We start from the raw sequence: 23,997 nt of genomic DNA, 5'->3' as shown, positions 1-23,997 counted from the left end.
TCTTTCATTTTTAATAGCACCTGGATGCTTTCAAATAACTTATTGACCTTAAATGTGGTTTGTGCCGTTTTGAAAATCATCCAAGTCTATGAATTTTAGATTAAATAAATAATTGAATAACAAGTACAATGGTTGAGTTTTCATAAGTAGTTTTGTAAACGATTCGTTCTGATCTAATGTTATTTAAAATCAAATGGAGCTGTTTATTTGGTATAATCTGTTTTTTCAGTTGACGGCGGTACGATGGAGGCGTACTCAACAGAACAACCGATCACAAGCTCCGGTTCACGAATGCCCCAGTCGCCACGAAGACCAACACATCAGCTGCCCCCCCGCCTGAACATTGCCCCGACATCAGAACTGGGGCCACCGGCTCAGGTTCAGGTATGTAGGAAGAGTAATCTGACCCTCATTAAGGAAAAGAGAATTTAAATAGAACATTGTTTTTAGTTAAATTTTTTTATGGCACAATACCGGCATTACTTTTTTGAAAAGGAGCTTGTTCTCTGGTCTTATTTTCTTTTATTGTCATCTCGATGCGTAGATCACAAGCTCTGCTAATCAATTCCGTAAAATTTTACTTCACAGCGTATCCCCGTTCGGCGTCAGTCAGTCGGCAGAGTCCCACAGCTCACTCCCGGGGTGCCAGGCAGTTCTGTGAGTCCGTTCATTACATCATTTATACAACTTTTACTCCCCTGTGTGCGTCTTTGTATTCATCACTTCCTGTCATCTCTTCCTCTGCAGCAGCACTTCTGTGACGACGATGACAGGATGGTTCCCAGCACTCCCACTCTGGTGTTGCCACAGCGCTCCGATGTGTTTGACCAGGCGATCCAGTAAGTCTCACAGACCAGGAAGTCAGAATGTGAAACATTTGAAATATGTAAAAGTGACAAAATCACTGGTAATACAGTACATGAGATATGTCTAATGATCTAATATGGTGTTTGATTATATAACACATTTTTAGGTTTTACTTCTATACTTAGCCGTTTTTTGTTTTAATGTATATATTTTAATGTATAACTTTTAGTTTATATTTTGACGTAAAACTGAAGCATAAAACATTATTTTTTTGATTACTTTAAAATGTTCATACAGGCCTCTACGTTATTGTCTTGGACATGTACCTTTTTGAATTTTTTACAGTCAGAGGCTTAAGTGAATAAATATATTATTTAGATAAAAGGAAAAAGTGAGGGTAGAAAGTACCTAAAATACCTCAAACTGTCTCATTCTGCTGTCTTAAAGCACTGAGTGACTTTGTTTTTTGTTTGTCAGTTCTCCCCAAGTAGCCGGTGTGCCTCGCTTCAGGTTTGGTCCTTCAGACGACGTGCCACAGACCAGTTCATCCTCGCACTCGGACCTGGGACAGCTCGCCTCACAAGGAGGTACTCCACCACCACATGTTGTGCATAGTTAGTTTATTTTAAACAGCATTAAACACCCCACCAGCTAACTGCAGCAGAAAGATGATTTTTATATTTACCACAGAACATTGAAGTTTTTTTGTTTCTTGTCTTCAGGTCTTGGGATGTATGAAAGCCCCTTGTTCCTAGCAACTCATGAAGAAGAGTCTGGTGGACGCAGCGTTCCCACCACACCGTCACAAGTTGCAGCACCAGGTCTCTGTCTCAGTCAGTCTGATATGAAGAGATCTGTTCCGTTTTATCTAGAGACCCACCCTCTTCATCTATATACTTCACTCAGTTCACAGTTTCTGAAAATAGGCAGTAAGCTGGATGGAATTAGTCAGATTTGGGAGTGCTATCATATGCTACAACATATCTTGTTCTTCTCTTCCAGTAACAATCTTCTCGGAGGTAGCTCAGTCCGACACCACCAGTGAGCATGCCTCCCAGTCGGTTCCCATGGTGAGCACGTCCACACCAGGCCTGGTTGTACCAGGAGCAGCCGGCACAGGGGAGGACAGAGACGACGTCTTCCTGGAGCCAGACACTGATAGGTGAGGCTCACTCCTCTCTGCTTTTTGTCAATCTTTCATGTTTGTTTTTTTACTGCTGTTGGAATTCAAATGTCGGGCAGTCTGCAAATCTTCTCCAGCCTGTCAACGGCAACATTCATTATTTGTTACCATGATATGAAATGTGATCATTTCTTTATTTACTAAAAAGTTAGCAGGTTGGTAATAAGTGCATCTTAAGGCTTTTTTATTTTTATTTTCTTGCATTCATGTTTTTTCCAGGTGATTTTAAGACCATTGCATGTTGTTTTGTTGCTCTGTTTATTCCAGGCCCAGTGCAGAAGTATCAATAGATCCAGTGGTCTCGCAAGGAGATTTAGAGGAGCCAGGCCAGCAGTCTGACAAGGCCTGCCTCCCCTCCACCAGCCAGGAGCCCTCCTCCAGCTCTGCAGGTACAGGGTAGCCATGTGGCTGTGCACACCCTTGCTGTGATTAGTGTTCAGTTCTGATCGCCGTGTTTGTTTGTGTTTCTAGATACAAGCAGTGCACCACCTAAACCCTCTAGACCTGCAACCAGCAGACAGCTGCAGCGCTGGCCAGAACACCGCGGTGGCCGCATGAAGAGAGGAGGTAATGGTTGCAAGCACACCCCAAAAATGTGTGGTGATGGAGCTAATACTCAGTTTTTATATACAGTCGTGTGGTGGAGGATGCTCTCCGTACTTTGATAGAGAATGTTGCTGCAAACAGCCAGCATGCTCAATGTGATGCTGTTTTACAGTCAAAATGAGCAGCATGTAGGGTGCCCAGGTGTCCTAGGGGCTCAAGGGGCTGAACGTCTACGTCTTTTGTTCCAAGTCCGATCAGGGACTGTTCTTGCATGTCATTCAACATGTCTCATTTTCTGTCATCTCTGTTCTGTCTAATAAAAACCTAAAATGCAGAAACAAATGCTTAAATAAAAATCGGCGGCATAAACCCGGTGGTATCACACTTGGTATTACACAATGTGTGGTTCCAATAAACGGCAGGCTTCCACACATAATTCTGAAAACATACTGCCATTTATTATAAATCGCATCTAAAATTACAGATCTCCAGTTTCCAATTTTGAATAATAAGATATTATTTTAATCCTCAAATAATATATGTTTTGGAAGTTGTTGTATGCCTGAAAGATAGTACATCAACCTACACTGATCTTTACGTCTCTTTATTTGCTAACTCGTAATGCACATTAATGGCAGTGCAACAGGTTTTTGCTTACAACTCACATTTTCTGCGTAATGACTTATGCTGACCATTATGTGCACACAAATCCCGGTAAAGCATTTGTTTCATTTGAATTATCAGTCACAGCATTTATAACATTTTGGTGTGTTATAATTCAGTTTAATGTTGATTAGAATAACAGCGGAAACACTATCAGTTTTACATTTCACACACATTTTATACAGCTACTGTACAACAATTTTACATCAGTATAGCAGGCTGTGATTAAACAACAATGTTTTGTCTCCCAACAGGTCAGGGATTTCCTTCTCGGGGTGTTGATGGGAGACGATTCGCGAGATGAAGCACCAGAAAACTTGAGAACATTGACTGAAGAAGTTTCCATTCCCGTCAGAAACACATATTTCCAATATGAAATGTGTGTTCAGATGAATGCGTGTTCAAAATGTGTTCAGATCCTGTATTCAGTCATGGTAATGTTCACTTGATCGGAAGCCTGTTTAGTTTTGCTTTTGTTTTTTATGTACTTAAGTACCTTTTTGTAATTGGCCTATGCTGAAGCAGTGTGTTTTATGAATGTAATAAACTTTAAAGCTGTAAGACAAAAAACTGTATATGATACAACTTTCTTTCATCACACACTCACTGAGCATTTCAAGAAGTCGTTGCTCTGAGGCGACGCGTTGGTGGTTGGAGCAGAAATGACGGGACGTACATTACCAATCCTCACATTGTAGGATTTGGCTGCAAAAGAAACAGAATAATTCAATAAGCATTTTGATTTATGCATGGTATTCAGGATGTTTTTTGTTTTTAATTCATGTACATGCCAGTTTCCATTTTTAGTGAACATGAATTTAGGATGAACAGAATCTTCAAACAGTGCTGACCTCAGAGTTTTAAGGATATTAACCGACAGCTTTTGGCTTGAATCTTGAAGCTGGAGTGTTTTTTGAATGACATAAACGACTAGACGCTAAACCCCTCCTGATGATTAAACTGTGAAATGTTTTCTTAGACAGGAATTACAGTATTCTTTCGATGGTAGGAATCATTTAAATGGAATATTTGACTGGTTGCTCCATTTGAGCTGTAGGTAAAAGGACACCACCCTAAATGACCTTTACATCTGCCTAATATCCCGACCCACCCTGACACACATGGTCCTCGTTAGGCTTCTCAGACATGATGTGAATACGGCTAACAAAAGTCTAAGTACAGACGGACAAGTTATGGACGTTTTGTTCTTTTGAAGAGGAGTAATTAAATATTGGGAAGGAAGAGAAAATATTTTTATTTCGGTAACCAGGTTGTGTTAGGAGCTAATCAGAAATAAGGCAAGGAGTTTCTTGATGTGCAGAACACAGCTTGAAACTATATTTTGTTCTCCAACAATTTTCCATTGTACTACTAGACTGAGGAAATTAGAGGAAATATCTTAAAACAACTGAATCAATGACTTACATCTTGAGAAGACGTAGTATTTGTATCTCTCTGGATCTCTGGCGCTCGGGACAGACACAGCAGCTGTGATGGTGGAGGGAAAACCTCTCCAAGATGTCCGGATGTTGACTACTGGCTCTAAAATGGCGACTGGAAACAAAATAGTTGAGAGTAAAATTAATTAATTTATATACTTGTTTTTTATCAATGTTTATGTAATTTAAAATGTATTTTTTTACATTTTTCTGTTCAACATCACAAGCCTTAAACAGTTGTAGTCACATAAATGGTAGACAGGCGACCTATTTCCACTTGCCAAATATTTACAAGATGGACCTCGCTGCCCTTCTCACCATCATGAAAGGATGACTCACTTTTTCAGTGACCTCATGTGTTGGAACTCAAATTAAACGTGAGTTAACATGAATCCAAGTAAATCTGTTAAAATGCTTGGCAAAAAGGCACAGTACACTCACCACGATTACATTTATCCAGGAATCTATGTCATTGTTAAAAGGAATGCATGTTAAAAGAGTTCTTGTCCTGCACATTTGTAATTCTTAGCTTACCTGCTTGTCGAACCATTCGGCTGCGGACAGTGTAAACGGGGTACTGGACTTTCCTGCCACATGTTGGACTGGTGCCAAACTGGTATGAATATTTCTGGACCGATCCTCCTGGAAGAACCAGTCAATAGTCAATTTCAGAATGTATTCGCACATTTACATTATTTGCATGACATACACAGTATTTAATTAATACAAATAAAAATGTTGTTTTACACAGAGGAAAAGAATACAATAACACACAATCAATAAAGAAATTGAAAGATATTAGTAAGCTTGACTCTGTAGCAGCAGTGCATCACCTCTCTTAAAGAAGTAAACTGACTCTCTCCTCCTCTGGTACTGAGGCACAGACAGAGCAGCTGTGATTTGGCCCCGAAGCCCATCAAAGCCTACTTGAATGACCTTTGGATAGTTAGGATCCAACAAATCATTTTCAAATCTCCAGTACTGGGTTCCCTGCAAAGACCACAGTCGAAACATTAAACCTCAAGCAACAAAAATAAACCTTTCCAGCAATTTACAGAGGTGGATAAATGGCCAAGAGGACTCAAGAGGAAATGTGAGATCAAAGAACAGCCTGGATTGAGTATTTTGCAGCAAAAAGGCCTCCTGATACAGTGCAAAGGGTCTCACCCACGAAATCCTCAGAATTCAGATTTGTCAAATGCACTCATTGGTTTCAGATCAGATGAATAAATATACCTTGAAAATGTATGTTTTGCCTTGGCAGTTGCAGCGGGTGAATGCAGTGTCGATGGGGGAAGGGATGCCCCACACTTGTGTGATGCCACGAGCTGGACCAGGCACCATGTATCTGTCCAGAACCCAGAAGTAGTGCCCTGAAAAATGTCCAAAAGTTAAAAAAATCTTTGTAGATGTATAAAGATTTATAGGTACTTTGGTCTGGCGGTTTTCCAACCGAGGGGCCGGGCCCTCAGAAAGGGTCACGAGTTAAATACATGACGTCGTGAGATGATTTTTAAGACAGCTTTTATAAATTTTTTAAGGAACTGCTAACAACTCAAAGAGAAAATATTGTTTTTTAAAAACTTAAAAAAGATTTCCTCTCAAATGTAGTGAAGTAGATGTATAAAGTAGAATTAAAAAAGAATGTATTTTGGCTGAATGCATGTTATAGTTCTTAGGTCTAATGATCAGCTGCCTGGTTGGCACTAACCTCTGAAAACCACCACTGTGCCGTTCCTCAGCGTGGTGACTGCACCGACCGGCCGCCCACTACACAGATTGGTATCGTTGCTGTCATCTTAGAAAAAGGACACAATTTGTAAGAAAAACCATCTGTTTGGATAAACAAGCAATAAGACAAAAAAATGTATGCAATCACCGACAAGTTACTGGGTGTTAATTGTAATGTTGTGCTCCAGGAGCTGTAATTGTTTTTTTAAGTATCTAAGCTTTATTTTAAAGTGTTATTTACATAGTAGAAAAACACTTATATAGTGTAGCTATGCTTTGAAGGAAGCTCTGTTCACCCAGAGGCATAATGACAAAACAACCAAGCTCATAAAGCAGGCTGAGAGCAGTCATGAATATGTACCAGAAAATAGAGGCCTCCATTTTGCAATAGTGTTAGACTCACTTAAAATATATTTGATGTCTTCAAAGCCTACAGGGACGAAATGTCAGTACTCACACTGACATTTCTCCTCTGAGTCACATCATTCATCTTTGAGTTTATTTGTGTTGTGTTGAGAATCTGGATCAAGAACATTTCTTACCTGCTTGGTAGTCTCTAGGATCATCTATGTTGAGAGTTTGTGCAGTGTCCAGAGGCTTAGTCTCAGGTTTGGAGCTGGGTTTAGCCAGAGCCGGTTTAGCTGGTGATGGCTTGTATGGGTCAGGTTGGTCCTGGGGTTTTGAGGGGACTTTGGATGGTGCGGATTTGGTCGGGTCTGGTGTAACATTTAGTGGATTAGCAGTGGTTTTTCCTGGTGTGACTTCATCTGTAGTGTCATGCTGCACTACATCTGTGGATGCAGGAATGTGGGTCGTCAGGGCATCAAGCTCTGCTAAGTCCCCGTACCCCTCTGGAGAAACACTGGTTGGAGGATCGTCTACGTTGAGAGTTTGTGCAGTGTCCAGAGGCTTAGTCTCAGGTTTGGAGCTGGGTTTAGCCAGAGTCTGTTTAGCTGGTGATGGCTTGTATGGGTCAGGTTGGTCCTGGGGTTTTGAGGGGACTTTGGATGGTGCGGATTTGGTCGGGTCTGGTGTAACATTTAGTGGATTAGCAGTGGTTTTTCCTGGTGTGACTTCATTTGTAGTGTCAAGCTGCACTACATCTGTGGATGAAGGAATGTGGGTCGTCAGGGCATCAAGCTCTGCTAAGTCCCCGTACCCCTCTGGAGAAACACTGGTTGGAGGATCTTCAAGGTCTGCCAGAGAAGATGGAGGGTCTGTTGTGACACTCTCTGTGTTGTTCTCAGTATCATCCAGTTCGTGTGAAGTGGTTGCTTCAGGGATGGGTGTCGGGTTCAGCGTTGAGGCAGGAATGGTGGTGACCTGAGAGTTTTCCAGGACTGTGGAGGAGCCCTGTGTGGGTCCTGTGGATATTGGGGCCACAGGTGTGTAGGAGGCTGTTTTGGATAGGGTTGTTACCTCTGGTTCATCAGAGGGGGCTACAGTCGGATCCTCGGAAAAAATGTCGTCCTCAGGCTGTACTTCTGCCTGGTTTGCCGTCTCGAGCTCTGGAGTGTTGGCAGTGGGAGAATACTCTGTTTGGTGTACTGAGGTTGGAGTAGGCTGGCTGAAGTCAGCTGCTGTGGTGGGATGAGGGAGAGTTGTTCCTGGGTCGGATGAGCTGGTCGAATCACTGGCAACTGGAGGTGGACCGACATGATTATGAATTCAAGGCTAGTAAGAAGCACGTTAAAAAAATGTAATTGACCATCCTCCTTAAAGAAATATTTCCACACAAACATGAAGAATAATCACTCTACAGTAGCACAAACCAATGACAAATACTTCTGCATTGTCGTTGTTTTAAATGTTTTTTTAAACAAAGATTTTGATGAAGTTGGTTAATGTATTTTGCTGTAAAAAAATGAATATGATCAATGTTATTGCCTTTCTAGTCACACGAATTAGACATCTATGTAGGGTTTTGGATCAACATGTTATACAGCGTTCTCTGCCACCTTCATTAGAAAGACTGGTGTGCATCTTCCAGTAGAGTAACACGACTGTGAAGCTATTCTGCTAGCTGGTGGTGTAACAACATCTTACTTGGGTTCTTCATGTTGTTTTTTCTTTTAATTTGACACCCATCTATTTGTGCCTGCCAGGTAATCCCTGGATATCACGTACCTGTGCTCTCAGTGGGGGCTTCTGCAATGGTGGGGTAAAGTGTGGAGAGGCCGTCATCGGCCTGTGTTGGTTCGTTGTCTGCGATAGTCGTGAAGACTGTAAATGTCTCTGTACTGAACTCCAGAATATCTGGATCCTGGATGGGTTCAGTAGAAATGTGATCCAGTAGGTCAGCTGTAGACGACCCGTAGCCACTGGTGCTCTCTGGGATTGGACTTTTCTCCAGGTCCTCCACTTCATTATTGGAAAACTCATCATTGGGAAAAATCTGGCTGTTCATATCTAGAGGAATGTGGGAAAAGATGCACGCCTGTATGTCACACTCATGAAACTTCACTGGGGAAAAACACTTAGCTACATTTGGACTGACCAGTGGAATCACATGGTCATCTGTGGCAAAATCAAAATATGAAAATATAAGATAAATTGGCAGTGTTAAAAATGTTTTTAATCAGTACTATTTCAGTTTTTTCCAGCATTTGTTTTCTTGAGCACGTACTTCACTGACTCTGAATGTCTTGACATTCCAGACGGAAATGTCACAACATGTCTTCCTCCTGAGAGAGAAGTAACACGGATGCAAGAGTATCACCTCCCACAAAACTATTCCAAGCCAACTACCGAAAAAAATCCTCCAAGAAAATGTTCTGTCATAATTTCTTGGCTTCATTTTGTGCTTTCCTCTCTTGTGACTGAGCCTGTGCCCGTAACCCTCCTACTCACTCATGACAACATTGCTTCCTTGTGTTTCTGTTGGCTAGTGGGGCTTGTGCTCTTGGCTTGTTCTGGTGAGACTTGGCACCGAAAGCAAACCACAGCAACAGAGCCACAGTGTGGCTGTCAACCGTAAACATCTTTCTGCCGTCTTCCTGACATATCTCTTATTCAAAAACACTTATCATTTAAGTAATCTAAAACAAATGATCATTGGTTTCTGTCTTTGGAATCAAGTAGCAACTGTTCGAGATGTCAAATGAAGTTTGTGTAGCTTCCTTGAGTAAAAGGCATAGTCACCTGCATTGTTTCCCTCGCTGAATGTAGAAGGCTCTGTTGCTTCAGTCGGCTCTGTGGAAATGTTCATGAATAAAGGTTAAAGAGTTACGCCTGTGAAAAACAATTTGCCTTAAATCCTAAATGACTGAAAATGTAAAAATAAACAAATCAACCTTTTTGCCAAGTCAAATATACCTTTGGACTTGTTATTGTTTACATTATCGCATGAATTAGTCTTCACTGGTGCTGTTGCACTGGCTGCTCCACTGATTTCTTCTGTGGTAATTAACCGAGACAGAAAGTATTGTCAAATTTAGCTCAATGCAGTGGTGCAGATTACTGCATGCATTTCATACTACTCCACATGCTGGTGGACATGCCATGTCAGATTAATCCTGGCTTCTTTGCACTTCATCATTCATACACATGTACTAAGCTGAAATGGTAATTGATGCATGTCAGTGCAACTGAGAAGGGTGAGACCCGTCTTTAACATGCAAGCTTCACTGTATTTGCTGATCATGTGTATCAAATGACCACCAAAGATATAAAACTACTGGTAACTTAACCAGGACAGCAAATATCATGGTGATACTACTGCAAACAAAACTGTGAGGGAATTCTGTTCAGTTTAACATGCAGAAAATACACACACACACACACACACACACACACACACACACACACAGACACGTACGTACAACCATGCTGACTTTGTTGGACAAGGCTTACCCTCTGAATCACAGTAGATGTTGTGATCCGGACAACACTGTTTGTAATCAGCACAGTCAGAGTCGCAGCTACACAGCCGGCCTCTTTTGAAGTTTTCTCCACACCGTCCTTTACATGAGTTTTCTGTTGCACACAAACACAACGTGACTAAACAGTGCTGATTATTTAAGATTGATATGATTATTTTGTTATTCATATGGAACAGTATATGAAATGTTGCAAAACAGTGCAAACTTGGAAAATGAGTTATAAAGCAACATGAAAACCACATTTGATGAGTGTAAAACATTGTAATCAGTGTCTAAAATGTGTTGGACATCAGTATAATTGTGTTACAGTTTTTGGTATTGATAGTATGTCAGAAGGGAAAACTCTCACTTGTGGTGCATTGGGATTCGAAGTCTTTGCAGCACTCTCCATAAGACAGGCAGTTGTAATCACACTGACACATGTAGCCCCTGTAGTACTCATCACCACATCGACTTTTACAGCTTGCTGTTTATGAGAGAGAGCACATGAAAACAGAAAGAAAATGTCACAGAGGGATACAACGACATCAGTGCCTTTAAAATGTGCATCATCTTCTGTCCAATAACATGTGCTCTAGGACATGGTGTGTAAATAACACTAACAACTGTGCCAGAAATTGATTTCTGAAGTAATGACAAATCTGCTGACAAATGTTCCCCCTCAGAATAAAGAGTACAAGAACAAAAAACATCCTGGAAACATTCTAGGAAAGTCCTTCATTAAAAAACACATTCTGGCATTTAGAATACTGAATAATACATTTCAGTTAAATGTTTCTCTATGCTGTACAAAGGCCACACAAGTTATACTCACTCTGAGCAGCACTAAATGTCAAAGCACACACCAACAAAATAACAGCACCAAGTACAGTGGAAGACATCCTTCTGCAAATACGAAACAAAGCATGAGACACACAAAGAATAAATACATCAGAGCAGAAATAGCATTAATTCATTCTGAAAATCCTGAGAGATAAAAGAGGAAATCAAAGTTAACCCACCTTGTTTGAGCCTCTGTCAGACACTGCTGGATGTTTGACTCAGCAGCTTTAAAAAGGCTTAGAGAGACCGGCTGACTTCCCGTTAATTGGTGGATCCGGTCTAATTAAAAGTGTGATGATCTCACAGTCTGTAGGGAGGATCCTCCAGTCCAGACCAGACCAGACCAGACCAGACCATTGGTCCAGACATCATGATTCCCCATAAACAGCTGGAAGCACATCAACACACATCTGTGCCAGGCAGACGGTTGACTTCACACACACACACTTCCGAGCAACAAGGAAAAAAAGTGGTTGTGACTTGCTATTCAGTCAAACTATGGGTGAACTGGACACCTTCACACTTGGTTTGTCAAATCAATACCATATGGACAGTCAAGTTATTTCTTTAACTTCCAAATATATGAGCGCTACCATTGGTTGAAAAAGTATTCAGATGATTTACTTCAGTAAAATTAGCAATAGTATAAAGATATTAAATTACAAGTAAAAGTCTTGCATTCAAAATTTTACTCAAGTAAAAGTATAAATTATCATCTAAATGTACTTAAAGTATCAAAAGTATGATATACTTTATTATTGGATCATCATCAAAGAAGTACTTTTATCTTATTTTTACTGCATATATAGAGAGAGTTTAATTTAAAACAATTATATTGATCTGATCACATGTTTTGTATGTAAGATCTTAATCTTAAAAATATATACCTAGCTGTTTGTAGTAGAGTAATGCAATGTGACAGATTAGAAGTTTAAAGTAGCATAAAACTGAAATACCAATGTAAAGTACATGTACTTTAAGATTGTCCTCTAGTACAGTACTTGAGTGAATGTGCTCAGTTACATTCCACTGCCGATAGGGGCATCGTACACAATGAAGGACAAACTTGGGCTATTGACTGCAACTATATTTGAGATTTCTGTCGTCATTTAACAAACATTTTCCGTTATGATATAGTCAGTGAGTTTATATACACTTAAGTAACCTGGTTTCCGCTGGGTAATGCAGGAACCCTTCAGTACAGTGACCTTATTGGAATGTAACCTTATGGCAACCTGTTGGATGACCTGTTTGTCCCTGAATATATTCACTACTGCAATTACAGTTTATTTGTGCAAATGTTTGTGTAGTATAGGACTGTTTTATTTTTGTTTTATGAATATGGAAGTAGCTAGAAATGGATGCCAACTTAATTTTACATTAATTTACATAAAAGAAATATAAGATTATTACTTTTCCTGTCAATTAGCATGCTAAGTGTTCAAGGCAAAAAATGTGATGTGATGTTTTTTTTCTTCTCTTGTCTTATTTGAATGCTTTTTAAAGGGGCTATAGCCGGTATCAGTTTGGGAGCATTTCTATTGCCTCACAACAGGCTCTTCTAGAGCTTTCACTTATAGATTGTGTTTCGTTCGAACGTTTACATAATCATAGGGCTTTTTTTTTTTTTCAGGGGAAAAACAGGCAGAATCTATCTTTCTATACAAGACTGAATAATGTGTTGATGTATTTTTTATAATTTAGGCCTTGTTTGCTCTGTGGGTATTTTGTGGTTGGAAGTGCTGATGGACCACATCATGCCTGTGGTATTTTCCCATTATGTCATGGTCCAATTGGAGGAAAAGCACTCATTAGTGCACTTGTGTCAAGGCAATAATGATAACAGGATCTGGTTTAAGTGACTGGGTCAACCAAACAGTCAGGTAAACACAGACACTAAGGGTCAACAATTCCCCCACCATCACACCATAAAAAGAGGAAGTATCAAGCCCTTGACAGTTTATTATGAAAATCACTGACAAGTTGGCTGCGCCAATCTGAAAGTTTTGAAAGTAGAGGCAGTGCTCCCCCTTGTGTTTGCAAGGTTGTCTGAATTTCATTCCTGCTCTGCAATAACTTGACATGTAATGGCTCAAGAGAAAGGAGTTCCTGCACATTGTCTTGTTGAAAAACTTTTGACTATAAAGCTTGCGGCCAAATTAAAGTTAGACAATTAAAAGTTTTGGAGTGTGGAATCTTATTAAAAATACTGTGGCAACCCAGGGGACATGGAGGCAGGATTCAAATTAAAACAGGAGACTCAGAGGCAATTATATGAAACAAAAAGTGTCCTTTAATAAAGAGGTTGGGGTAAAGGGGATGGGGCTCAAACTTTAACTAAAGATTCCAGCCTTCTCCTAAGCCTTATAGGAGGGTAAAAAAAAAGTCATTAAAAAAGTATTCTATATTATACTAGGACTTTTATTATCATACAATATTATGACTTTTTTTCAACACACTATACTATGAAGGCTTTTTTTTCAACACGTCAAACTTTTTTTTCACTTTTTTTGACATACAGTACTAGGCCCAATCCCAATGTCCCCCCTAAAGCCTTACTGACATCACCTGTTAAATGGTTGAGTGTGAGAGGCTGTGAGGGCTTGAAATGGTGTAAATACCAATGGGACAGCACTTTGCTGCAACGTATCACAATACCATGACAATGTCAAAAAATATGATGTACAACTGTGGGTATTTATTTTATACTTTTTACTCCCTAATTTGAACATCTTCCACGCTCTTTCCTCACAAGATGAGAATTGATTATCAAATTATTTATTTACTTGTTTTTGTCAAAACAGCTTCAATGACAAATTATATATTTGATGAATAAATAAATAAATATCCTCTGATTTCAGGTGGCTACTGTTTTCTTTGGCGATGTGTGGAAGTACATTGAGAGCTGAGGAAAACCTGAAACGTGTCCACATACTTGTCAGATGAAGTGGATAGTGATTGTGGTTACACTTATTGTACTAACTAAACCCATCTGTGATATTACAGGCTGCTTTTTAAGAGTTCCTAGCAGCTAGAAGGAGATACTGGCAGCACTCGAGGCTTGTGTCTGTTACATGTACCTGTGCTTTACAAACTGACCATGTTGACACATCCTTGGCAAACACAACCACTATTATTGCAAACTAGTACTTTAACCTGTGCAGACATGCCACTAATATGCACAGTATCATTAGTAAAGTTACATCTTTTAAAAACATCAAGTGTTTCTACTTGAACAAAAACAATGGGATCAAAGAGAGTAATACAGGTGTGATGCAGTGGTGTGTAAATGTAATGTCTCTGGAGAGACATTTGTCCAATTATGGCCCAAAGACAGACAGGATGTGGACCATGTTTGTGTTACTTATTCTGAAAATCTGGCTTTCCTGTCTCTCTTAATTTTTGGTTAAACCCTGGGCAGGTCACGTGACTCTCAAACACGACAGGAGAGTCACAATGTAGCTTTATTATTTTAGCTCATGTCCACATGGATATATTCCTCATAACGTTGCATTTAATGTCTTTTAGTGCAACGGAGGACTGTTGAGGACCTGATGGAGACTGAGGTAAGACCTGTTCTCAGCAGGGACCTGAACGTTCCATCGTTATCATGTTTACCAAAATGTGCATTTTTTTCTAAATTCACTGCATCTGTCCAGAACCAACCTGTCAATCAATCAGAAAGCATAAATATCTACCTTCACTCGACGAAATCTCACAAAAAACATCTTCAAACCAGGATTCTTTGCACCGGGAACTCTACTTGTGACCTACTGTCAAAGTTTTGAGGACTTTTTGCAGGAAAGAAGTGAGATTTATACACTTTCTCAACCCCTGTTGTTTTCCATGTATTTTACCATAGACACTTTCTCAACCCCTCAAACACACCCATGTTTATGTTAACATTGCTTATATTTTCACTTATCAGTGTATATTAATCTACTAAGACTGACTTTAGAGCAGGGGTCATTAATAGGCGGACCGCGGTCTGGATCCGGACCCGGACCCAAATGCTGTTGTATCCGGACCCTGGACGTAAAACCGATAGATAAATGAGAATTATTAAATTTTGACCGAGTGCCTATATTTTAACCGGCGCAGCTTTTCTAGACTTTACGGCACTCGGGCAACGGGCCAGGAAACAAACTGACCAATTATATGCGTTGTAAATCACATCACGTGATGCAGCTCAGTCAATCAAATATGGGTATACTGACATGTTTCCTGACTAGAGTGAGATGTACACACACGGGGCTGAGACGAGGAAAGGGAACAAAGGGCAGGTGAATAATTACGTGAGTCAGAGAAGTTGTTTCACATGACGTTCTCCAAAAAGAGAAAAGTGGTCAGTGAGACCAGAGTCTTTAACCAACAATGAACAGACTCTTAAGGTTAATTCTGCCCACGGACAGTAAAACCAGTGTGTCTCATACGTTCAGAGACCGTGACGATTATGGTGCATAGTTACGAAATAATTTCACTTCAGGTTAATAGCAGACCACCTCAAGGTTTCGCTCAGAGAGAACCAGGACATTCTGTAGATTTTGAGGGGCTTTCATTTTGAAATGCTACATCAGAATGTCCTGGTTCTCTCTAAGTGACACCTTGAGGTGGTCTGCTATCAACCTGAGGTGGAATGATTTTGTAACTATGCGCCATTTCCTCTTAAGATGCACATTTTTTTTTGCATAATTTTTTTCCGGACTTTAGCACGAGGAGATTTTCTCAATCTGGAACTCTTGGAATTTTTATTGAATACCTCTGCTTTCAAGTGTTGAGAAGTTTAAACAAGTTTATCTAAACCAAAGCTGCTTTCTTGGTTAGCTAACATTAGCTTTAGCCGACCGTCCAACATTAGCTTAAACTGAGAAATACTAATCAAAATATATATATATATATATATATATATATATGCTAATGTGTATATTTATATAACTCCTAGGTGATACAGATCATAAGTGATGCACACATTACAGTATATTGAATCCGTATTAACTCACAATTCACACTTTTCCTACATACTTGTGATATATTTCATATATGAGGAGACTATTTTACACATAAAGTCTTTCATAAATGTGTCACTTTTATGTTGTCGTGCCCTGAACATTAACACGATGCGCAGCAGAGAGTGAAACAATCATTAAAAGATATTTTTTTATAGAAAAAGCGCTGATATGTTTACAATTTTTAGTCAATCAGCAAGACAGCTTCAAATTGACCTTTTTTTTAAGGTAGTCTGTTGTAAATCTCGCTGTGTAAAATGTGTCTGAGTGTAATGCTAGATGTACTCTACACACGTTATCTACACACATGTTTATGTGCACGCACATATTAATGTTTACAATAAACAGCTGACAGAAATCAGTACATTATACAGCCTAATCTTTCACGTGCTCATGAATTATGAAAACAAAACTGATATTAACTAAAACTGGATGTGTACACATGAACGACAGCCAAAAAAATCTGAAACTGGTGTAGAAACGATACGACAGCAGGATTAACAACATGATCCACATAATGGAGGACATTTAATAAACGAGGCCTATTTGCAGGCCTCAGCTCGAATAAAGATAAGAAATACCTAATTAATTGTATAAAAAAAAATTAAAAAATAAAAAAAAAATAAAAAAAATAATTTTTTTTAATATATTTTTGAGATGAGAAAAATCATGGAACTATCAGAATACATGTTACTGGTTCACATAAGATAAGGATGGAACACAGCAGAACTTGGAAAACTCAAAAGCTCGATCTTGAAAAACAGCACTTTTAGGGTATTGTTTTTTGGAAAGTATGGGTATCCAAGACTTTTAATATGCTGGGCTCTTAGAACAACTGATATAGGCTCTATATACACAGCTATACATAGATACAGTGAAACATTTATGAAATATAGAGCATTTCAAATTAGAAAACTGATCAAATACTCCAATATTTGAATAAAAAAGTATTTTTAAAATTCAAAAACACTCTATATCACTTCTATGTATCACTCATGATGTTCATTGAATCAATAGACCGAAGATTGGACCTTTTTTGAGTGTTTTAAGCTCTTTCTATGCCCTTTTTAGTTATTTAGTTTAAGGTCAAATCCTGCTTCGACTCTCTGTTCAGGGCTGTATCTCAGCCCCCCCTTCTCCGATTTTCACCATTGAGACATCCTTCGAACCGTAGGAGCCAATAGAATTGCCTGGAATTGAAAGCTAGATGATTGACAGCACTATTAGCCAATAAAGCTCAAAAAGGTCCAGCTCTGAAATCTGATTTGCTGAGCTTCCAACCCTCCCAAGAATCCGAGGAGTGTCGGAGAGACACGAATCGAACGGATTCACACGGAGCACCAGCAGCTGGACAAACATGAAGTGGAAGTACGGAGATATTCCATTTTTTCGCTGAGATTCGACCAAAAGTAAGTACAATATTCGATGAAAGCTGTGTGACTTTTTGTGTTCGAAGCTGAATATCTCTGCGATGGTTTACCGGGGAGAGAAATGGAAACTATGTCCGTAATCTCCGTCAGGCGCTCGTGCTTTTTCATGCTGCATGTTCGTAGGTAGCACGTTGCTAACGGAGTGTAGCAGCCTTTTTCTCCGGTCTGTCCCAGTCATATCGAGTATGATTTATGATATTTTGTTATTTGTTTGCTTGGCTGATGGGAGATGTGTTTGTCTCATGTAGAAGTGACCTAGTTCATGTTGTTCCCAGGACGCTGAGGTTTCTGCAGAACTATAACATCACTATATTCGTTCTTCGTGGGTTCTCTGCCAGTTACTTTTAACACAAAACTCTCTAAGTTTTGATGTACTCTGCGTCCAAATGGGGGACCTACGGGTATATCTGGTTTTAAACATGTAACACAGGGGTATTAAAATTCAACGAGATCCATTTAGAGAGAATTTCTGATCATATTGGGCTCTTAGGTTTATTTTCTGTGCCTTAATTCCGGATGTGAGTGGGTACCTTTGCTCAAACGAGTTGTGCTTTGTCTCGTAGTTGCGCTTCACATTAACTCTTTTAATAATCGCCACGTTCTCTGAACATGTGAGGCATACTGGTTTTGAACTGACGTGGGAGGAATTAACCAATAAGAGTCTGTCCATTCTTGGTTAAAGTCTCTGGTCTCACTGTCCATTTTTCTTTTTGGAGAACGCCATATGAAATAACTTCTGACTCGCGTATTATTCTCCGACTACTCGGTCTGTCATTCGTCTCTCCTGTGTGTTTGAATCTAACTCGAGTCAGGATGCTTATCTGAATACACCCATTTGATTGGCTCAGTATCATCACGTGATGTGATTTACGAAGCATGTAATTGTTCGGTGTGTTTCCTGGACTGCTGAACGAGTGAGAGATGTAGGTCCAGGGTCTAGATACAACGGCATCTGGATCCAGATCCGGACTGCAGTCTGCCTATTAGTGAGCACTGCTGTAACAGCTGCTGCTAAAAACTGGAAAGAAAAGTTCTTGGAGATACGGTCTGATTGGCAGTTAAGACGAGTCCTCAGCATCAGCAGCTGTCGGTACTTTCTCTGCACAGAGCGTTTTGTTTTTTATCTCTGTACCTCCACAAGTTGATGTAGTTGTTGCTCTGTGCACACAAGAGGATGTTCTAAACGCTCTTTTGGTAATTTGGTAGTCAGGCTTTCTTGGCGCACCTTTGGTTTTGGGTTTTAGAAAAAACAGTCCTGAGGGAGTTAGCAGCGGAGCGAGAAGTTTAGTAATTCATAATTGTCGGTGGAGCTGCGTGAACTGTTTTCAACGTGTAGGTCTCCAACACGATGATGTGCAGAAGAAACTGTGGAACGATAAATCAAAAGAAGACGTTTTGATGTGCGCCGGAGGGGTTCTGATGCTGGTCTGATGCTGGTCCACAACATTTAACTAGCGGGTCTGCTGTGTGTCATTGTGGCTTAACAGTGACATCATCGCTCCAGTTAGAGACTGCTGATGGAGCAGACTTTATTCTGCCCAGCTGTCATTAATGACACAACCGCTGGTTGAAAAATCGGTGTCATCGTGTTGTAGAATTAAGTCATTGTTGTTGTAAATTACAGTCTTCTTCAATACAGCACGATGTTCATTTAGTAAATTATGGTCCATTTAGAGTCAAAGATGTACTTTCAATGAAGTATTACTGCATAGTGGCACTGATCCTCTTAATTCAATATGTGATGTGAGAAAGTCCATATGATGTAACAGTCCTTGGTTTGTTTCCATGATGTGGAGCAGTAGTCTGATGGTTGTATTTTTTTTTAACTTTCAGGCGGGTCGACACTTCATGTGGAGGTCTTTCCTCATCCCGGACCCTAACCGGCCCGACGTACCATGGATCTCCTCCGTAGGATCCCAGCCTCAGAACGGAAGACTGGCTCCTCCCCTCACTGTGACTCTGGGTGTTCGGTTTGGCCATCCCCTCCCTCCTCTCACTCCTCTTCTGTCTTCTCCTTTCCCATTTCTTCTAGCTCCTCCTCTAGTTCTTCTTCTAGCTCCTCCTCTCCATCTTCTTCTAGCCCCTCCTCTCGTTCTTCTTCTAGCTCCTCATCTAGTTCTTCTCCTAGCTCCTCCTCTAGTTCCTCATCTAGCTCCTCCTCTAGTTCCTCATCTAGCTCCTCCTCTAGTTCTTCTTCTAGCTCTTCCTCTCCATCTTCTTCTAGCTCCTCCTCTCCATCTTCTTCTAGTTCTTTTTCTAGCTCCTCCTCTAGTTCTTCCTGTACCATCCCCCCAAGTTCCCCCCTAAGGCGAGGCAAGTGAAGGTACGTTTTTTTTATTCAGCACATATCAGCAACAAGGCCATTCAAAGTTTTTTTTTAAATAAAACATCAAAAGCATTGAGACAAAAGAAACACACCACAAAATGACATTAAAATACAAGAAAAAGCAACAGGAAAGTAAGACAAGTTAAAATAGAATAAGAGAGGAGTAAAAGTCAAGACTAACAGTTAGAGTGCAGTGTCAGAAATTATTCGCTAAAAGACAGCAGCAAATAGAAAGACTTCAGCCTGGATTTAAAAGAAGTGACAGTTGCAGCTGACCTGCAGGTTTCTGGTAGTTTATTCCACATACAGTTGAAACCAGAAGTTTACATACACTGTACTCACTGTCTGAAGCTAAATCAGACTAAACCTCTTCTGTTTCAGGTCAGTTAGGATTACCAAAATTATTTATTTTTGCTAAATGCCACAATAATGAGAGAGAGAATATTTTAGAGATTTTTTTATTACTTTCTTCGAGGTCAAAAGTTTACATACATTTCCTTAGTATTTAGTAGCATTGCCTTTGAACTGCATGACTTGGGTCAAACGTTTTGGGTATCCTTCCACAAGCTTCTTACAGTACTCAGGAGGAATGGGCCAGAATTCCAGCAGACAGAACTGGTGTAACTGAGTCAGGTTTGTTGGCCGCCTCGCTCGCACACGCCTCTTCAGATCTGCCCACAAATTTTCGATGGGATTCAGGTCAGGGCTTTGTGATGGCCACTCCAAGACATTGACTTTGTTGTCCTCAAGCCACTTTTTAACTATTTTGGCAGTATGCTTAGGGTCATTGTCCATTTGGAAGACCCATTTGCGCCCACGTTTTAGCTTCCTGGCTGATGTCCTGAGATGTTGCCTTAATATTTCCAGGTAATGTTCTTTCTTCATGATGCCGTCTATTTTATGAAGAGCTCCAGTTCCTGCTGCAGCAAAACAGCCCCACAACATGATGCTGCCACCTCCATGCTTCACAGTTGGGATGGTGTTTTCAGGTCTACAAGCTTCCCCCTTTTTCCTCCAAATGTAACGGTGGTCATTATGGCCAAACAGCTCCACTTTAGTTTCATCAGACCACAGGACATGTCTCCAGAAGTTAAGGTCTTTGTCTTGGTGTCTTTTTGCAAACTGTAATCTGGCTTTTTTATGTTTCTTTAGGAGTAATGGCTTCCTTCTTGCTGAGTAGCCTTTCAGCCCATGTCGGTGCAGGACTCGTTTTACTGTGGATAATGACACTTCCTTACCAGCTTCAGCCATCATCTTCACAAGGTCTTTAGCATTTGTTCTGGGGTTGATTTGCACTTGTCGGACCAAAACACGTTCATCTCTGGGACACAGAGCCCGTCTCCTTCCTGAGCGGTGTGATGGCTGGACATTCCCATGATGTTTATACTTGCGTATAATTGTTTGCACAGATGAACGTGGCACCTTCAAGCATCTGGAAATTGCACCCAAGGATGAACCAGACTTGTGGAGCTCCACGATTCTCTCCCTGATTTCTTGGCTGATTTCTTTTGACTTTCCCATGATTTCAAACAAGGAAGCAGAGTGTTTGAGGTGTGGCCTTAAAATACATCCCCAGGTGTGCCTTCAATTAACTCACATGTTGTCAGTTAACCTATCAGGAGCTTCAAAAGCCATGACATCATCATCTGGGCTTGCCCACGTTGTTTAACGACATAGTACTTTTGGTGTATGTAAACTTTTGACCTCAAAGAAAGTAATATAAAATTCTCTAAGAAATTCTCTTTCTCATTATTGTGACATTTAGCAAAAGTTAAATAATTTTGGTAATCCTAACGGACCAGAAACAGGAGAGATTTAGTCTGATTTAACTTCAGACAGTGAGAAAAAAAGTGTTATGTGTCTTTTTGCACAGTGTATGCAAACTTCTGGTTTGAACTGTAAATGGTGCAGAGACAAGTTTTTAGAAATCCTGCTCAGACATAAATTTTTTCAATCCTTGGTATATTCTTAAACTGCTTGTAGGTTGAGTTTTTAATTGCCTTAATGTGGCTGGTGATATGGTTATGTAACATTGTGTGTCATCTGCATAATTATGATAACTTATTTTGTTGTTTTTCCAAAGCTCCTCTAAATCACCTCAGGCACCCTGTGAGCCTAAAGGTAAGTCCAGGTAAGCGTCGGCCAGTATGGGACCACCTTGAGTCGGAAGGGGCGAGGAACAGAAGGCTTAATCTGGCGTGGAGGAACCAGTTTAACAGCTGGTGGAGCCACAGAGCCAATGGACCTCCAGGTGGTGATAAGGACCAGGAACAAGGTGAGTCTATCAGGGTAAGTCCCCCTAAACCGACTCAGGGACCCGGTGAGGCTTTAAAGTTTAGTATTAAGTTTTATTAGATTGTGTTAAGTTTTATTTGATAGTATTAAGTTTTATTAGATTGTGTTAAGTTTTATTTGATAGTATTAAGTTTTATTAGATTGTGATACGTTTTATTTGATAGTATTAAGTTTTATTAGATTGTGATACGTTTTATTTGATTGTATTGTTGCTGCACCAAGACTCAGGCAGGGTGTCTGCACATCCTCTGTGCAGAGAATTAATGGGATGTCCACAACATATCAAGGGGGTTCACATGTCTGTAGACCCCCACCCTTAGTCCGACAAGAGTCCTCAGTGACAAGGAGAGGAGAGGAGAGGAGGAGGAGACAGGAGGAGAGGAGAGGAGGAGACAGGAGAGAGGAGGAGGAGAGGAGAGAAGAGGAGGTGGAGGGCGAGGGCGAGTGATTCCTTCCATAGAAAAGGTGAGTATCATATTATTTCTTATCATCAAAATTGATGTTGTTGTGATGAATAAATAATCTGTTCACCTGATTTTAAACTATAAGTCCATAACTTGTGTTCGATTTATCTTTTAGAGAGAGGAGGAGAGGAGGTGGAGGGTGAGTGTGAACCCTCTCATATAAAAGGTAAATATTAATTTACATTTTTTTCTGATACTGCTGGATAATTTATATGTTCACCTTCATTATGTAAATATTTAGCTCTACTTCCTCTTGTCTGTATTTGGTTTTATGAAGAGAGGAGGAGAAAGTAGGGGGAAGGACGAGAGAGGAGGGGAGGTGGAGGGTGAGAAACCCTCTCAAATAAAAGGTAAATATTAATTTCTATTTTTATTTTTTTTTGCTGATACAGCTGCATAATTTATATGTTCATCTTTATTCTGTGAAGATTTTGACTCTACTTCCTCTTGTCTGTATAAAGAGAGGAGTCATTGTGGCTACCTGGGATGTGTTGACTGATGCAGAGCGGACACGGACATCTGAGGGTTGTAGCTAAGCTGCAAAAGCAACATGCTCAGAAGATGTTGGTTCTCTTTGGATCGATCTACATATGTGAACAAACATTCTCCGTGATGAAGTTTAACAAATCCAGATCCTCTCTCACCTGTCAGCTGTCCTTCACGTCTCACCTCACACATTCAACCTGACTTTAGTGCACTCGTTCACTGAACTGACAAACAGAAAATGAGGTCATTGGACTACAAACAATAGTAATAAAAGTACTAATTTATCAGAAACATGAGCCCTGTCAGTGTTTTACTATATATGGATATTACAAATGTATATTTGTTTGGATCATTATTCCTGCTGCAAATGTTTCAGGTGGAGCTCATTTTAACTCCTTCATACTTCAGTTTGGGTAGTTAGGAAAGGTTTGAAAAATGATAATGCGCAAAGTAACTAGTAACTAGTACAAAGTTGAATAAAATAGAAATACTCAAGTAAAGTACCTTGAATTTGTACATAAGGACAGTACTTAAGCAAATATACTTTGTTATATTCCACCACTGATCATAATATTTACTCTTACCACTCACAGGTTATTAAAACCATACAATTTACTGCTTCTAATAAAGAGGTGGAATAATATAGAGCAGGATTGAGTTCAGTCTATTGGTCCGGCCCTCCACAACAGTCCCTGTTTCTCATGTGGCTCCTTGGGGAAAATAATTGCCCACCCATGTCCTAAGGCAAGGCAGTTCCACTGTCCTGTGTGGGTAGAGCAGAGAGAGAGAGATGAGTCTTTTCGATTACCCTCTCTTCAGTGCCGCTTGTCTCCAGTGGTACAGGTGATCCTCCTGGTCTTCTGCCCACGCAATGATTAAAATGATTAATCATATGATTTTTTGCGATTAATCGCATTG

General features: G+C 40.1%; 2 protein-coding genes and 1 long non-coding RNA gene across 8 annotated transcripts in view; 2 read left to right on the top strand and 1 right to left on the bottom strand.

Moving 5' to 3' along the window:
* tprb (translocated promoter region b, nuclear basket protein) overlaps window positions 1-3,541 on the top strand; it is a 24,297-nt gene extending 20,756 nt beyond the window's left edge. For 3 of the 4 annotated variants that reach the window (XM_068707591.1, XM_068707593.1, XM_068707590.1), the window contains exons 43-51: window positions 230-384; window positions 589-657; window positions 748-839; window positions 1,285-1,394; window positions 1,530-1,628; window positions 1,810-1,969; window positions 2,258-2,379; window positions 2,462-2,557; window positions 3,454-3,541. In XM_068707591.1, the coding sequence (XP_068563692.1) occupies window positions 230-384; window positions 589-657; window positions 748-839; window positions 1,285-1,394; window positions 1,530-1,628; window positions 1,810-1,969; window positions 2,258-2,379; window positions 2,462-2,557; window positions 3,454-3,503 (953 nt within the window). In that variant the 3' untranslated portion in view covers window positions 3,504-3,541. The remainder of the gene's footprint in view (window positions 1-229; window positions 385-588; window positions 658-747; window positions 840-1,284; window positions 1,395-1,529; window positions 1,629-1,809; window positions 1,970-2,257; window positions 2,380-2,461; window positions 2,558-3,453) is intronic. The other variant, XM_068707592.1, reaches the window with a different exon arrangement.
* On the bottom strand, window positions 3,298-11,313 carry prg4b (proteoglycan 4b). 2 transcript variants are annotated; one of them, XM_068707594.1, is made up of 14 exons: window positions 11,252-11,313; window positions 11,065-11,135; window positions 10,600-10,716; window positions 10,222-10,344; window positions 9,685-9,765; window positions 9,511-9,561; window positions 8,497-8,778; window positions 6,912-8,009; window positions 6,350-6,436; window positions 5,875-6,011; window positions 5,472-5,628; window positions 5,173-5,280; window positions 4,625-4,753; window positions 3,298-3,904 (listed from the first exon to the last, which is right to left on the bottom strand). In XM_068707594.1, exons 2-14 carry the CDS (start codon window positions 11,129-11,131, stop codon window positions 3,795-3,797), a joined length of 2,547 nt encoding a protein of 848 aa, XP_068563695.1. In that variant the 5' UTR covers window positions 11,132-11,135; window positions 11,252-11,313; the 3' UTR covers window positions 3,298-3,794. The 2 variants fall into 2 exon arrangements, with proteins under 2 accessions (XP_068563695.1, XP_068563696.1); XM_068707595.1 differs by lacking the exon at window positions 9,685-9,765.
* A 10,356-nt stretch (window positions 11,314-21,669) lies between these two features.
* On the top strand, window positions 21,670-23,363 carry LOC137870140 (uncharacterized). 2 transcript variants are annotated; one of them, XR_011102681.1, is made up of 5 exons: window positions 21,670-22,109; window positions 22,386-22,594; window positions 22,709-22,759; window positions 22,871-22,943; window positions 23,055-23,363. It is a non-coding gene; the product is annotated as an uncharacterized lncRNA (long non-coding RNA). The 2 variants fall into 2 exon arrangements; XR_011102682.1 differs by having other exon boundaries at window positions 21,670-22,123.
* The last annotated feature ends 634 nt before the right edge of the window (window positions 23,364-23,997 follow it).

This window comes from Cebidichthys violaceus, unplaced genomic scaffold, assembly GCF_023349555.1.
Source record: "Cebidichthys violaceus isolate CVI_PGR_0920_01 unplaced genomic scaffold, fCebVio1.0.p SCAF_13, whole genome shotgun sequence".
Classification (NCBI taxonomy): Eukaryota; Metazoa; Chordata; class Actinopteri; order Perciformes; family Stichaeidae; genus Cebidichthys; species Cebidichthys violaceus.
This window is presented reverse-complemented; position numbering and strand designations above follow the sequence as displayed.